Source organism: Agelaius phoeniceus, chromosome 23 (genome assembly GCF_051311805.1).
Source record: "Agelaius phoeniceus isolate bAgePho1 chromosome 23, bAgePho1.hap1, whole genome shotgun sequence".
Taxonomy (NCBI): domain Eukaryota; kingdom Metazoa; phylum Chordata; class Aves; order Passeriformes; family Icteridae; genus Agelaius; species Agelaius phoeniceus.
In genome coordinates, this window is record NC_135287.1 from 6,440,595 (window position 1) to 6,456,929 (window position 16,335).

The 16,335-nt window shown below is 47.2% G+C and overlaps 1 protein-coding gene across 1 annotated transcript in view; it reads right to left on the bottom strand.

Moving 5' to 3' along the window:
• Window positions 1-451: 451 nt before the first annotated feature.
• CBL (Cbl proto-oncogene) overlaps window positions 452-16,335 on the bottom strand; it is a 36,712-nt gene continuing 20,828 nt past the window's right edge. Inside the window, exons 6-16 of the mRNA XM_054647511.2 lie at window positions 15,982-16,119; window positions 15,475-15,562; window positions 14,946-15,077; window positions 14,309-14,512; window positions 12,327-12,458; window positions 10,470-10,808; window positions 8,555-8,649; window positions 7,975-8,130; window positions 7,371-7,474; window positions 6,451-6,633; window positions 452-3,878 (exon numbers count right to left, since the gene is read on the bottom strand). Of these exons, the coding sequence (XP_054503486.2) occupies window positions 3,598-3,878; window positions 6,451-6,633; window positions 7,371-7,474; window positions 7,975-8,130; window positions 8,555-8,649; window positions 10,470-10,808; window positions 12,327-12,458; window positions 14,309-14,512; window positions 14,946-15,077; window positions 15,475-15,562; window positions 15,982-16,119 (1,852 nt within the window). The 3' untranslated portion in view covers window positions 452-3,597. The remainder of the gene's footprint in view (window positions 3,879-6,450; window positions 6,634-7,370; window positions 7,475-7,974; window positions 8,131-8,554; window positions 8,650-10,469; window positions 10,809-12,326; window positions 12,459-14,308; window positions 14,513-14,945; window positions 15,078-15,474; window positions 15,563-15,981; window positions 16,120-16,335) is intronic.

The window sequence follows — 16,335 nt, forward strand, 5'->3', positions numbered from 1 at the left end:
TCCCCACTCATTTTGGGAGTGATCCCCACTCATTTTGGGAGTGATCCCCCTCCTTTGGGAGTGTTCCCCTCCTTTGGGAGTGATCCCCCTCCTTTGGGAGTGATCCCCACTCCTCTGGGAGTGTTCCCCTCCTTTGGGAGTGTTCCCCCTCCTCTGGGAGTGTTCCCCTCCTTTGGGAGTGTTCCCCACTCATTTTGGGAGTGATGCCCACTCCTCTGGGAGTGATCCCCACTCCTTTTGGGAGAGTTTCCCCTCCTTTGGGAGTGATCCCCACTCCTTTTGGGAGAGTTTCCCCTCCTTTGGGAGTGTTTCCTCACCCTTTTTGGGAGTGTTTCCTCACCCTTTTTGGGAGTGTTTCCTCACCCTTTTTGGGAGTGTTCCCCACTCCTTTTGGGAGTGTTTCCCACTCCTTTTGGGAGTGTTTCCCACTCCTTTTGGGAGTGATCCCCACTCCTTTGGGAGTGTTTCCTCACCCTTTTTGGGAGTGTTCCCCACTCCTTTTGGGAGTGTTCCCCACTCCTTTTGGGAGTGTTCCCCACTCCTTTCAGGGACAGCTGCAGGACACCCCCAGCATTTTTTACCCCATCCCACGATCCTGACTTGGCCCCGAGCTCGGCTCAGCTCCAGTCCACACATGGAAGCTCCACGGCTGAAATGCTACAAAACACAGTGTCAGAGTCCAAGGGAGCATTGCCCATCTCTCCTGCTCCTCCTCTGCACCCTTCCCAAAGCAGTTTGGTGCTGCTTGTCCAGCTCTGCTCATTTCCCCACAGGGATGGATCCTCAGATCCAGCCTGGCCACGCAGCATCCCCTTAAGAAAGGCACTAGACATTTGGGTTGTTTTTCCTTTTTAAAGTAGCATCAGAAAGGTAATTTTCTTAAGAATAAAGGAGAGGGAGGTGAAAGGAAAGAAGAGCAATCAATCTTGGGCTTAGAAAGAACAAGAAAAATCCACTGGGCAGGGCCTGGATCGAGCTGGCAGAGCACAGCCACAAGACATGGCCAGGACTCTGCTGCCCTCAGTGGAATCAGCAAATTCTTAACGTGTCTAAGGAAGAAAAGGCAAGACTTAAGTTTCTTAAATCAGTTTGAGACATAAACAAGTGCACAGAAAGGACACATGCAGAGAAATCAGCGATACATGCCACAAAGATTGCTCTCTCTAATCTCTAATACCCAGAACAACACCCACAGGAACATCTCTTGGCACATAGACCCCAAAGACAGGCCTGGAACAGCTCTGCAAGCAGGATTTCATGGAAATTACAGCCAGCCTGCCCTGAGGGGCTTGGAGGGCACAGGGAGTCACTGGTGCCACACACGCTGGGCAGGACAAGAGTTAAGGCTTTGGAGCTGGCTGGGTCAGCCTGGCTCAGCCATGGCAGGAGTCACACTGAGCTCACACAGCAGGACAGACACCAAAGGGCTCCAAACCAACACAGAGCCCAGTGGGAGTGTGGAAAAAAGGGAAATAAACCCCTCACTAAAGGGTTTGCACCTGGATCTGCAGGACAAGGGACTGCGGCTGCTCAGGCTGCCCAGTGTGACACAACTGTCCCCTGTCCCCTGACAGCCACAGCTGTCCCCTGCTCCTGCTGTCCCCTGCTCCCGCCTCAGCAGCACCAGTGCTGGCCTTGCTCCTGCAGAGGCTCCCACCCATCCCACAGGGAGCAGGGCTGGCACCCCTGGCAGCTGCACTGGGGGCACAGGAGGAAGAGCAGCTCTTCCTCCCCTCCTTCGTCCCCCAGGCACTGAGCCCAGGGCTGTGCCCGAGCCCTGTGCCCTGCAGAGCACCCCCCTGCCCACTGCCAGGCCTGGCAAGTGCCAGCCCTGACCCCAAAGCAGCCAAGGGAGGGGTCAGGGACGTGGCAGGAGAGCTCCCCAAGCTGTCTGAGTGTTTTCTCCACTACAGAGAGGAGAGGAGTAAAGAGAGACACTTCAGCCTGCCTGGAAGTGTCCTGCAGCAATTCAGAAAGCTTTAGGTCTGGAGAGAAACCTCAGCTTGAATTCAAATCCACTTCCTGCCCTGCTAACAGCACTCATGAAGGGCTCTCTGCCACTGGGGCCATCTGGCCCAGCCCCTGGATTCCTCAAAGGCCAGAGTGCCCCCGAGTGCCAGAATCACTCCAGCAAAATTCCAACTGCAGCCCTTAGCCCAGTGACCTCTGCTGACCTCAGGGAGAGGCAAATAATGCTGGACACGCTCCAAAGGCCAAGAGCCTCTCAGGCTGACAGGCTGTGATCTGTCTGTGCCTCCTGGATCTAAATCTTCTCCAAAGGAACCATCCACTCCTCTAATATGAACAGAGTTAAGTAGCTGAGTAGGCAAGCCAGGTTTTTCCAATGCAACAGCTGAGTTCTGACCTTTAAAACCATGTGATCACTCCACAAATACAGAATTTTTTCCCCAGGTCTGTTTTAACACCAGATCTGGCAACACCTTAGAGAAATGGAAATGGAAAGGAGAGCCCCCATGTTGTTTGGACAGCCATGCAGAGAACTGCTGCACTTCTGGGACTGCAAAGCAGGTGAAATTCCAACAAACACATCAGCTGCATCTACCAATTCCACAGAACATCCTGGCACGACATGGCTCCTGCAAAAGCTCTCTGGAGGAATGTGTGTGAAGGCCACTAGTCTGCAACAGCCACCATGCAATGAAGATAAATAAAACATCCTATTTACCAGGTGCAACATTCCTAGGGAAGAGCAATGGGAGTGTCCAGTGACGGCTGCTCCAGCCCAGCAGGGCCACAAATCAAATTTGAGCACTGAAGCACAAAATGCTCAAGGCTAAGAGAGGAGAAGCAGCAGCCCCAGTTCTTTGCTCTTGCTCAAATTCTTTGCCCCCCTCTCCCACCCCTCAAAACTACGCCAAGCTCCTCCTGCTCCTGGAATCTGGTGCTGCCAGTGCAAGAGCACACACACACACACACATGAGAGAAATCCAACTGCCAGGATCAAAACCCCTGACAGAAACTCGTCCTGCTATCTCCAGGCAGCAAGGGAGGACTGGAATCAGAAGCAATAACTGCTATTATTACAGGCAAGAGGGACACACCACGGCCAACAGGAAGCAATCAAAGGATTCTTCCAAGGTCTCCTATAAATTCCCAGCAGAAAGTGACCTTCCAGCTTCTCTGAAAAGCCTGAGCCAGACACACAGCAGCGAACAGATCCAAACCTAGTACCATGAACCACAGGACACACCACACCGACCTCGAGACTTTGTTTCTCTGAGCATCCACTTAAAATTCACAGCACAAAACAACTCCCCCCAGCCTCCAGGGCATCGGCTTGGGGATCCCTCCTCACGATACCTTTCTCTACCAACACCCTGGAAATAAATCTGTTCTCTCAGACAAGAGGTAGGGGTAAAGGACTCCAAGACATACACTGTATAAAACACCGCTCCGCTCCATCCCACTGCTTTGAAATCTGGAACCACGAAAACCTGATAACTGATTCTCTTCAAGAGGCAGGACTGACCTCAGCACGAAGTCTCTAAAGGAACCCCCTTCCCCTTTGGTGCACAGCTGGGCAGCAGCTGCCCAGGCAGTTGGTCCACAGCAGCTCAGGTGTGAGGTGCCCGTGTGCTATGTGGCCACGTGCGCCGGGGAGGAGATGGACACGAACTCCCGCAGAATGTTCTTGGCCATCTCGATATTGTTATGTGCAATGACCAGAGCTTTCTGAATGTCCTGATATGAGTAGCCTTGGCTCATGAGGTTCTCGATCTCGCTGGAGAGGTGCAGGGAGGAGCTGGCCCCGCTGCTGGCTCCTCCTGCTTGGCAGCTCCCGGCTTTGCGCTCCGAGTTTATCCGCCGGGGCAGCGGCTTCGGCGGCCGCTCGGGGACCTGGGAGCCGTCTGAAAAACCTGGCAGGAGAAACAAGTGCATCACTTCAACAGAAAGATGTGGAAATTTTGTTTGGAACGAAGCTGAGATGACAGCAGGGAGATAAATGGCACTTCAAAAAAAGCTGTCACTGAGCTCTGCTGCTTTCTCCAGCCCTTTTATCCTCCTTCCCAAGCTGCTCAGCTTCCCCACCTGGGTGCAAAAACAGCTGGGGAGGTTTTTCTTAATTAACAAGGTTTATCAGGCTCATTTAGTAAGATAAAACCACATAAAAAATGGCATAGGATCTATGTGTGTAAGCAGAGCTCAGATAGCAGCCTTAGAATCAGAAAAAATGACAGAGTGAATATTCAATGCACCAGACACCTCATTTCCTTCCAGAAGCAGACAGAACCCCCCAGTTTAACTGCCCAGAGGATGCTCCCTCATCTCTGTGCGCACAAACTCAGTCCCACCACAATTGCTCAGCAACTGAATTATGCTCTCTGAAGGGTCAGCAACTGAATTATGTTCTCCTCTTCCTCTGCTGAAGCTCTGCCTGCCTAATGGCTGATCAATAAAGCTCAGCCTGTTCTGCTTTTCCCTGAGTCATTCTGATGTGACACTGCCCTGCAGCCACATCATGCACTGCTGGGAAGAGGAAATAACAGCCAATAAACCAAACAAGTCACCAAACTCGCCAAGGAAAAAACACATTGTTTAATGTGCTCACCCAGCATCTGACATTTCTGAGTTTTAACCTCCTGTATCATTGCAGAAAGCATTTTCTGCCAATCACAGGAAACTTTTCTACAGGGATGTTTGACATCACCTTAAAGAAAGATTTATTTGTCTCCCGGAAAAAGTCCTCAGGGCACTTCACAGAGTTTTCTGGCAGAGAACTGGAGTACAACAGACAAATCACGTCCACACAATTCCTTTCTAAGAGTGAGCACTGCAGCTTGCTCAGAGAAGCAGCATTGTGGGGTTTTTCTCAAAAACTTGCCCCAAAAGCCCTGAGACAGAGAAAGCTCTTCAGGAACCAGATTCCCTGAAGCTTCCTCACCGACCACAGCTCAGTCCAGCTCCCTCATCTTCAGAACTGAAGTTTCTCACACATAAAAAGCTTTTTGTACATGTGAGAAGAAGGTCTGCCCCCTCCTCTGCCCCAGACTGCCTTCTGGAATTGCTGTTTCAGCTTGAGCTGGATCAAGTTTCAGAGACCACGGGTCAGTCTGAAAGGACAACTGCTAAGACAGTTATTTTGGTAAATCATTAATTAAAACTGCAGGGTCCAGCTCCTGAGAGCATAAATCTGCCAAGATGAATCCCACAGCAGTCAGGCTTGCCTGCACCAGTGCCTTGCTTCCCACAGCAGTAACAATCAGCATTTTCCACATTTTCCATTTTCCTAGCCCTAAAGCAGGACAACAGCAGTGTTATTTCAGGGCTGTAGAAACAGAGTGTCAATGATTAAACTCAGTACTTCATCTGGGAGGTGGGGGTGGGACTTGCTCTGTTTCTTTTTTATCCCTTTCAGCCAAATTCTACAGACGCAGGAACAGATTTAAAAGTGAAAAAGGGAGGTGGGGCAAAAATAATGAACTTTTCTGCACTAGGAAACTCTTCTCTGTGCTAAAGAAGGTCAGGGAAGTGGAATGGTGAAGCAGGAAAAGAGAAGACTCACTGGGGGAAGGGGTTCTGGGTACAGGAGGTTCTGCTTCCAGAAGGAACAAGAAACTCATTCCTGCTCCTTGGCAAATCACCAGCACAGACTGAAAACCCCCAACAGAAAGAGTTTCAGAGCTTCCTTAAGAGCTGCTGAGCAGGAAATAAGTCAATCATTATTCAGAAAGGCTCTTGGAGACACGAGGTTTTAGTTTTTCCCTCAGAGAATGTGCCTTGCAGCCAGAAGGACACCATGTCCTCTATTCCCCAGGGACAAAAAGCTGAACTTGCTGAGCCACTGGTCCCTGCTCAGAGGAGTTCAGAGCATCAGGAGCTGTGTGCAGAACTCTTGTGCCATCTGCAGGCACTGGCAGTGCCACAAACCCTGCCAGGCCAACCCTGCATCTTCCACTTGGCACAGGGACACAATCCCTGAATGGTCTCGGTTGGAAGGGACCTCAAAGGTCCTTCCACCCCCTGCCATGGGCAGGACACCTTCCACTATCTCAGGGTGCTCCAACCCCAAATCCAACCTGGCCTTGGGCACTTCCAGGGATGGGAAATCTTGTCTCAGAACCAGGTACACCATGGTACCAAAACAGTGTATGCTCTGTAGGAAACAGTGGTTTAAGGAATATACTTTAAGCTGAAAAAAGCTTTTCCTAACTTTTAAGGAATATACTTTAAGCTGAAAAAAGCTTTTCCTAACTGAGATTCCAGTGTGATTTGCAAGCTTGGGGATTAAATGACCAAGGCAGCACATTCCAAGCTATCAAACAAAATCAAAACAAAAGCTAAAATAAATCAAACAAAATACCTAAGAACCAATTCTGCCTCATAAACCTGATTTTACACCTTACATCCAAAATCTTCAGCGAATGACACAAGTTTCAAAGATGCAGAGCCAGGCAGCAGCAGCAGGAAGAGGGAGGAGAGCTCTCTGACCTGTGACAGGGTCGTTTTCCAAGGACATTCGGCTGAAGGCAGGAGTGGCATTGGAGATATCAGACAGGGTGCGGCGAGCGACGGCCACGGGCAGCGGAGCCTTGGGCACATCGTAGCCATCCTCCTCATTCTCTGACTCCTCAGGGCCATTGCTGGCAGGGGCTGCTGCCAGGCTCCCTTCATCTGCAAGAGGAGGCACGTTCTGAGCTCTGGGGCTGAGCTGTCTCTCAAGGCAGACTCCACTCCCTCATTTCCCAAGCACTGACAGGACACCGAACTAAAGTTTTGCTGTTAAAACCTCACAATTAATGGCAGCTCTTTCCAGATGGGAAAATTAAAGCACTGGAATGCTCTTCCCAGGGAGGTGGTGGAATCACCATCTCTGGATGTGTTTAAAAACAAACTGGACATGGCACTGGGTGCTATGGTCTGGTTGAGGTGTGAGGGCATGGGTTGGACTGGATGATCTTAGAGGTCTCTTCCAACCTCATCATTCTGGGATTCTGTGTCTCTGTGACTCTGTGATCCAGTGATTCTGTGATCCAATAATTCTGTGTCTCTGTGATTCTGTAATTCTGTGATTCAGTAATTCTGTGTCTCTGTGATTCTGTGATTCTGATTCTGTAATTCTGTGATTCTGTGTCTCTGTGATTCTGTGATTCTGTGATTCTGATTCTGTGATTCTGTGATCCAGTGATTCTGTGATCCAGTGATTCTGTGACTCTGTGATTCTGTGATTAGGTTAAAAATACTTGATAGATTCAGTGTGCATGAAGTACAGACTCGTACTTCCACATACATCCCAGCTATTTTAACAACAAAACCAAATGTAATTCCTCTAATTCAGCCTAAAATGCTGTTCCACTGGGAGCAATTCATTGTAGGCCAGTTCTCAGCTGTTCTTTAGCACACCCACTCACCAGAAGTGTTGACAGCCTCGAAAGCAGAGGATGCTGCTTGAGAGTGAATGTTGTACATTGCTTCATACATGGAGCCCTCGGGCTGCTGGTCACAGTCCAAAACTCTGAGGGAGAGAAGACATTCCCCATCACACAGGTGACAGTGGCCACCACCTCCACCCTGCCTCTGTGACAGAGTTTGTGCACAGCTTCTTGTTTCAAGGTGAAATCACCACTGCTCTGTGAAATGTTTGTTCTAGAAAATGCTCTATTAATGTTTATTGCAGTAGAGTACCTCAGCTTAAAAGAGTTAAAATGATACCACCAAAACTGATACCACTGAAAATTACATTTTAGTAAGAGTTTTGAATTTCAGTTGTTTCTGCTCTCAAAAGGTTCTTGGCAGAGAGAGTGGGAAGGAAGGGGATATCTGAGTCCTTTAATACTGTACAAGGACTCTGCAAAGAGCAGTGGTCACATTTCCTTTATTGCTATTTTAGTCAAGATCTGGTGAATATCACTGGGGGAATTCAGAAATCTGAGCAAGCGAAATTCCCACCCTGATGTCCCAAATATGCTGCCCCAGAGCTGGGAGGAGGGAGTGCAAACCCAGCCAGAATCTCACCGTAAACTCTGAGTCATTTCCAAAGGCATTTTGAGCTCTGGTTTTTGCACAGCAGGACCTGGAGGCACCACAGGCAGAGAGGATGGTGACATGTATTCAGTGTCCTCATCACTCTCAGACTGCTCCCCAGGAGGCAGTTTTGGTACAGGCAGTGGTCTGGAGGCAGGAGAAACAAGATATAAAACATTTACACCAAATCTAATTCATACCAAGGTGCCCTTTAAAATCCACAGTCACCTCACAGCAAGTCTGTCTAAAGAAATAATTTGGTTTTCAGGATGCAGCCCACAAGGTCACACCAGCACAAGGTCATGATGCAAAAGGAAGTGACAATATCATGCACATTTATATCACACAAAGCCCCACTCAAAAGTGAATTTATTAAAGAGCTGATGGCAACTGCCACAGCCCAGGGGAGCTCCCACCATTCCCCACAGCTCCTTGATTTCAGCTGCTTTCTCTAAATTGTGTTTTGAATCTGTCAGAGTTTAAAACCAAGACTGAAAGGGTTGTGCCAGTTCTGTTCCTGGCACAGCACCCAGCAATTCCCACTCTGTAAGGTATAAAAGTCCCAACAGACCTGGCAGCTAAGGAGTAGATGGCATTGGCAGATGAGGAGGGTTTGATTTTGGGGTGTTCACACTCTGAGGTTGCTGCTGGACCACTGTTGGAGCTCTGGAAGACAAAATTCCAAACCAGGAATCAGAAACAACTCATGGCCCAGTGTAGCTGCAAAGCCACTCCTTGTACAGCCTCTGTGGGAATGAAGTATCCTCATTTCTTCTACTGACACCTCAGAAATCTAGGAATTCTCTGACAGCTTCCCCTCACTGGGGACACTGCAGGGACTTTCCTGCAGGAAGAACTTCACATTTTGAGGTTCCAATGGCCTTGGCAAATTCAGCTGAAACAGGCCAAGATGGGAGCCAAGAGGAAAAGGATGCAGATAAACAGACAGAATTGGAGACAGGATTAAACTGTGCACGTGCCATTTTCTTAGAAAATCTGGCAAAAACTGTGCTTGTTTCAATTTTAGAAAGCTGGAAGCATTAGAAGGAAAAATTAAGGAAATGGAATCAAGGAAAGCAAAACTGCCTGAAATTTCCTTTAGACAACAAAATGTTGAACTAATCAGTTCACTGGTAACAGTGTCCTGTGGGTGAACAGACCCAAACTGAACTCAGGTTTTATCCAGTCAAACTCCTCACAGCTGGCATGGTGGTTTTCTCAGGGCTGAAAAGCCAGCAGAGTAAATCAGAATTCTTCAGAGAATTTGGTGGTGTTCACAGGGGTCCCAGGACAAGGGAAGAGATGAGAATCTTGATTCTATGTTTCAGAAGGTTGATTTATTATTTTATGATATATATTATATTTTTAAAAAATGATATAGTAAAAGTATACTAAAGAGTAGAAGGAAAAATTTCATCAGGAAGCTAGCAAAGAAAAGAATAAAATGATAATAAAATCTTGTGACTGACTAAAGAGTCTGAGACAGTTAGACTGTGATTAGCTATTAATTAGAAACAACCACATGAGACTAATCAAAGATACACCTCTGCATTCCACAGCAGCAGATAATTTTTTGCTAATTTTTCATTTCTGAGGCCTCTCAGCTTCTCTCCAGAGCTGAGAAAAGAGAAAAGATCTTAGCAAAAAGATTTTTCATAAAATATGTCTGTGACAAGAGAACAACAGAAGACATCCTCAGCTTTTCAGCACTGAAAGGTGAACAATAACCAGGCAATTGGGATTTCAACTGGGATTTCAACCTTGTTCCCAAAAGGAATGAAAGAATCTCTCTTGCATGGAATACACCAATTCTTTTCCATCTCTCCCATGACAAAATCCCACTCCTCAGTGTGAGAACAAGGTGCCTTTTCCCTGGATTGCCTCTCCAGGCTCCCTTCAGAGCTACTCACCACAGGGCTTTCGACTTTGTTCCCAAAAGGAATGAAAGCATCTCCCTTGCCTGGAACACACCAATTTCTTTCCATCTCTCCCATGACAAAATCCCACTCCTCAGTATGAGAACAAGGTGCCTTTTCTCCCAGACTGCCTCTCCAGGCTCCCTCCAGAGCTACTCATTGTGGGGCTATCCAGGATGAGTGTGCTGCCAAGAGCACGTTCAGAGGACATGTGAATGCCACAATCAGGCAATTGGCATTTCAACTGGGATTTCAACCTTGTTCCCAAAAGGAATGAAAGCATCTCTCTTGCCTGGAATACACCAATTCTTTTCCATTTCTCCCATGACAAAATCCCACTCCTCAGCATGAGAAGAAGGTGCCTTTTCCCCCGGATTGCCTCTCCAGGCTCCCTCCAGAGCTACTCACCACAGGGCTTTCAGCTTTGTTCCCAAAAGGAATGAAAGCATCTCCCTTGGCTAGAACCAATTCTTTTCCATCTCTCCCATGACAAAATCCCACTCCTCAGCATGAGAAGAAGGTGCCTTTTCTCCCAGACTGCCTCTCCAGGCTCCCTCCAGAGCTACTCACCGCGGGGCTGTCCAGGCTGAGGGTGCTGCCGAGCGCCCTGGCCTCCAGCTGCGAGGGCAGCGAGAAGGGCAGCGAGTGCCTGTTTGAGAGCTCCCTGCCGGCCCAGGGCTCCGCTGGGGCTTTGGGCATGGGCCTGGCGGGCCAGGGGTCGCCCTGGCGGTTGGAGGGCAGCGGGGGTGGCTTGTCCCTGTCGCCAGGAGTGCAGGGCAGGGGCCGGCGCTGCGGGCGGCTCTCGGGGCCCAGGGGGTGCGGGCGGTCCGGGGGTGGTGGAGGGGGCAGGTCCCGCAGCGTGGGGGGGATCGGCAGAGGTTTGTCCTTGTGCAGAGCACCTGGAGCAGCCTGGGAGGAGCAGGGAGAGAAACAGTGCTTAGAACAGACAGGCCAGGCAGAAGAGATAAACAGGAGGGAGAGTTTGGGGTGGGTTTATCTGTTGGTATTAGTACATCATCTCAAGAATGTCGAGATATCTCCGCACCTTCTGCACAGGCTTGAGGAGATAACACAGGAACTATGTGCGCTCCAGCCAGGCTCTGAACACCCCAGATTGTCACCCTGATTTTTGAAGATTTTCTAAGCTTTCTGATGTTGACATTCTTGTAGCAAACTTTCTCACACACTTTTTGTAAATAACTCATTGTTTTGCATTACTTTATGAAAGAAGAGAAAGTTGACAGACTGCTGGTTTGTTCAGTGTCATTGGAGAGGTGGCACTGTCACCCTCCAATCCACTGTCACTCTTAGAAAACTATAAATGTTGGAGTCAGAAAATAAACTTTCCTTTTTTCTTCACCTTGAGAACAGCAGTGTGAGCTTGTGCTCTTTCGTGTCCTATAGCAACACCCAGATTCCTCTTCTTGAGGGAAGACATGAGCTTACAGCAGCCTTGGATTGGAATCCAAACAGAGCCTCCCCATTATTTTAAAAAATGATTCAGTTGTGGGTTATTTGTACAAGTTAACATTCAGTCAGTGATAAGTATTCACAGAAACAGGTATTTTCTTCTGCCTGAACTTTCCTAATTTCATTATTTCATCTGAACCAGATGAAGAACTGCTGCTGCATCTCAAGTACCATTAACTTAATGCCACCAAGATCATCCTCCTGCCTTCTGCTGATCAATCAGAAAGCCAGTTCATTTCTCCCAGTCACATACATACATTGAATTCCTTCCTTCATTTTCTATGTAAAAAATGCTTGATGGAGAAATGAGTGCAGAAAAGTTGGGGGAGAGAAATATGATACCTTCTGTATCAGCTAGAACAAAATATGAGGAAAATCCAAAGGGTGCAGGGAGCAGGGACTGAGGCTGAAAACAGAGAATGTGATAGCAGTAATAATAATTTGGTAGTTCAGGATGCAGGACAGAAAAAGAAGAAAGTACTTGGGGATGTCAGAGAGAACATGTTGGGGTCCCCAGATTGTTCTGCCCCACTGAAATCACACTGAAGGGGAAAGAAAGGGCTGTGTCTGATTCTGCCCCACAGAAATCACACTGAAGGGGAAAGAAAGGGCTGTCTGATTCTGCCCCACTGAAATGACACTGAAGGGGAAAGAGAGGGCTGTGTCTGATTCTGCCCCATTCAAACCACACTGAAGGGGAAAGAAAGGGCTGTGTCTGATTCTGCCCCATTCAAACCACACTGAAGGGGAAAGAGAGGGCTGTGTCTGATTCTGCCCCACAGAAATCACACTGAAGGGGAAAGAAAGGGGTGTGTCTGATTCTGCCCCACAGAAATCACAGTGAAGGGGAAAGAAAGGGCTGTGTCTGATTCTGCCCCACTGAAAGGGAAAGAAAGGGCTGTGTCTGATTCTGCCCCACTGAGATCACACTGAAGAGAAAAGAGGGCTGTGTCTGACCTTGGAAGCGGTGCCAGGGCTGGAGGCCCCGGGCGGGTTGGCCACTCGCTGCTGCAGCAGGTCCAGCCGGGGCGGCACAGGGGGCAGCGCGGCCTGAGGAGCCACTGAGAACGGCGAGGGAGGGCGTTCCACCTGAGAGAGGGACATGGGACATCAGCACAGGGCTCAGGCCAGGAGTTCCTGCCCTCTGGAGAGCCTCTCCAGCTACAAAGTGCTCTGGGGGTAACAGCTGTCCTCCAGGAATGGAGGCAGCGCCCAGAGCTTGGAGCAATCCAAGCTTAGCAGTGAGACACCACTGAAATGCAACTCAGAAACACACACCAAGGTGTCCTGATGGAGTAACAAAAATGCAACTTAGAAACACACACCAAGGTGTCCTGATGGAGTAACAAAAATGCAACTTAGAAACACAAACCAAGGTGTTCTGATGGAGTAACAAAAATGCAACCTAAAAACACAAACTAAGGTGTCCTGATGGAATAACAAAAATGCAATGTAGAAACACAAACTAAGGTGTCCTGATGGAGTAACAAAAATGCAATGTAGAAACACAAACTAAGGTTTCCTGATTGAGTAACAAAAATGCAACTTAGAAACACAAACCAAGGTGTCCTAATGGAGTAACAAAAATGCAATTTAGAGACAGGAATCAAGGTGTCCTGATGGAATAACAAAAATGCAACTTAGAAACACAAACCAAGTTGTTTGATAGAGTAACAAAAATGCAAACCGAGCTGCTCTCATGGAGTAACAAAAATTCAACTTAGAAACCCAAACCGAGCTGCTCTCATGGAGTAACAAAAATTCAACTTGGAAACCCAAACCGAGCTGCTCTCATGGAGTAACAAAAATTCAACTTAGAAACCCAAGCTGAGCTGCTCTCATGGAGTAACAAAGCTGCCTCAGTGGGCCTGGACCTGCTTTTCAACACCAGAGGGCACGATCTGCTGCAAAGCCTCCTGTCCCTGTGCAAACTGCTTTCACTACAGAGCACTGGTGTGCACCAAAGCCTCCATTTTTGTCTCTGGAAAGCTGCTTTTCCACTTAACAAAGCAGCACAGTGCCTGTTATTCTCTTTATTTTCTCTTTTTTTACAATCAAAGTTAGTGCTGTTGCATTTTGAAAAGCTTCACGTATGTTTGAGCTCACTAAAGCCAACATTGACAGGATGTCACACCAAGAAAATTGCTTTGCTTCCCCAAAATATGTAAAAAAAAGCCCTCCAGGAACAGTGTTTACAGATTAGTATATTTTTTCACAGGATGGAAGATAAAGGGAAAAAAGACTCCAGGTAAACCAGAGGTGAAGATTTTTTCTGACTAGGAAATGCAGCTTATTTTAGTTGATTCAGCTATTAAAAATTAACCAAATTCAAACCCACTTCCCTATGCAGTAAAAAAAAATGCAAGAGCAGCAATCAGATTTTAAAATGAGAAATGGAAATGAAATGAAAAAGTCACACAGGGATCCACAAAGAATGCCTGTACACAGCTCCTGGAGGGAAGCAGGGTTATCACACCTTTATTAGACAGATTTATCAGCCACCATATAAAAAGATGACAGCCCAATTGAGTTCCTCAGCAGAACAGCCTGCCCTGTTATTTATCAGGACCTTGGGAAGGCTGTATCCATCACTGGGGAAAAATGGATGAATTTCTGCTGATCTGGGTGAATTCTGGCTAGAAAATCAAAATCTAACACACAGAGGAGAGCTCCAAACCCAGCCCTTCCATTCCAACAGGTCAGTCCAGCTTTTTCACCCCTCTGGGGATTCCTCCAAGACTACACACAAGAGATCAAAGGCTTTAAATTGTGATCCCAAACTCAGTGTGAAATGAGCTCACAAAACTGGACCTAAACCCCTGTTTTCCATAGGGAGCAGGATGTTTACTGCTACATGGTCTGACAAACCTCACAGGCACTAAAAATCACTGAAACTGCTGCAGAAAAGGCCCTGCCTCATTTATCATTTATGAACTTACTTTGGTACCAGCGAGTTCTTTCATCATGAAGAGGGAATCATCAGCTTTGTCATCATCATCATCATCGTAATTGGGAGAGGGAGTTCCTTCTGCCCCTTGCCTGGACAATCCTCCTCCTCCCCTGGGATCAAAGGGATCCACCACGATCGGCTCCGTGCCTTTGATCTCACAGCGGCAGAAGGGACAGCCCTGGCCTTCAGATTCCTGCAGGGGACACAAGAGATCTGTCACAGCAGCCTCTGGGGGGCACAATTATCACCTGCTCCAGAAACAATCAGCTTGTAACCTGCTTTTTGGCAGGGAGCTTTCAACTGAGAGGAGTAACAAAGGAAAACTGGGCTAGAAATAGGGAATATTTTCTCCTTGAGGCAGAAAAACAGCACTTTAGGAAGTATTCACAGTTTTTCCTTGTTCCATATTAAGATATGAGGCATCTAAACAGCTTCTGATGCTGTGACATAATGAGACAATGTTTCTGCTATGTTCTCTCCACACCTGAACAGTTCTGAGAAAAGAATATACCTGTAAAAGATATTCTGAATAAGAATCTGCCAAAGAAGAGAATACCTGTAAAAGATCAAGCAGCTGCCCTCAGAGAGATAAAGAAGAGCCAGATAAAGAAGAGGCCAAGGCTCACCTGCCAGGCTGTGAGACAGGAGGTGCACATCAGGTGCCCACAAGGTTCAATCTTCACGTCCTTGTCGTTCTCAGCACAGATTTTACACAGCTGGAATGTGGAGCCCATCTCACAGTACAGCTCATATTGCTCCTGAGGGAAAGCCAGCATAAATCACAGCATAAATGCAAAGATTTCACCATCATTTTATGTGCTAGATGCATCTGTCAAGCTCTGAAAAAAGTGGAATTCAAATGATCCAATAATTTTCATTTAAGCATCCCAAGAAAAGCAGGGTTCAAGACGTGTTGATGTTGAATGGCACAAAAGCATCAATGTTGGCAGAACATTCTAAAAATAAACCCTTAAAATCTGGTTTTGCCATCTTATCTGCCCATCCCTATCACACAAAGATTTCTGCATTTTGTAAAATGCTGCAGCACTAAAAACAATTCTGACAGAACTGGGTGAATAGCTAAGGAGGGTGGAAATCAGGGAGAAAGGCAGAGAGTTGCATGGAATGGAATCTTTTATGGAATACTTTACTCACCTGTGTAACTTTAATGTGGTCCTGAGGTGTGGGCTCACACAAGCCAGTCAAATCAGGATTCTGATTCCGGCCATCAGGAAATAAATAACTGGAAGGAGTTGGGAGAAAAAATATCTCTAAATGCCTGTACACAGAGCTAAGGTTTCTTTTGGAGGTGGGAAGGGAAGAAAGAATGAAGGTGAGAAGCAAGGGGTGGGAAGTCAAGGTATTCTGAAATCTAAAATTCTGGAGGAATTTTATTCCAGAAATTCCAAAATTAAACACGTTATTCTTAAAAGTATTGGTTCAAATTAAGGGTTTGACAAAAAAAAAAAAAAAAGGGATTTATGAGAAGGGAAACACTGGTGCACATTTATCATCTGCTCTTGCACAGCTCTACAGTGCAAAGACAGCTGTCAGTAATTCCTGAGTGCCAAAATAGTTCAGCAATGACTTATTCCACTGACAGCAATGGGGCTATTCAAATCTTAACTGCTTTGTTGTCCTAATTTTCCTAAAGTTACTTACAAGCCTTCCCTGAAGCCATCAATCAGTGCTTGGAAAAGAGGTTTGTTGTGGGGGATTGTCTGGAGAATGTTCCCATCTGCAGTGACGTAGCCAATGGCCCACTGACCCAGGCGGGTACAGCTCAGTCGGAAAATGTAACTAAAAACACACAAAGGAAAGAAACCTCAGCTTGGAACTGACTGAAAACGTTCAGTGACAAGTAGGCAGCCTTTGTCTGGCCATATCAAGACAGTAAATAAAATTAGTAGGAATAACTTGATGATTTGTAGCAGCTTTCCTCAACTGAGGCCCAGGCGGTTCAAAGGGGAACTTTGCAATATGATACAAAATGAGAAAAGAATCCAACTGGCCTCC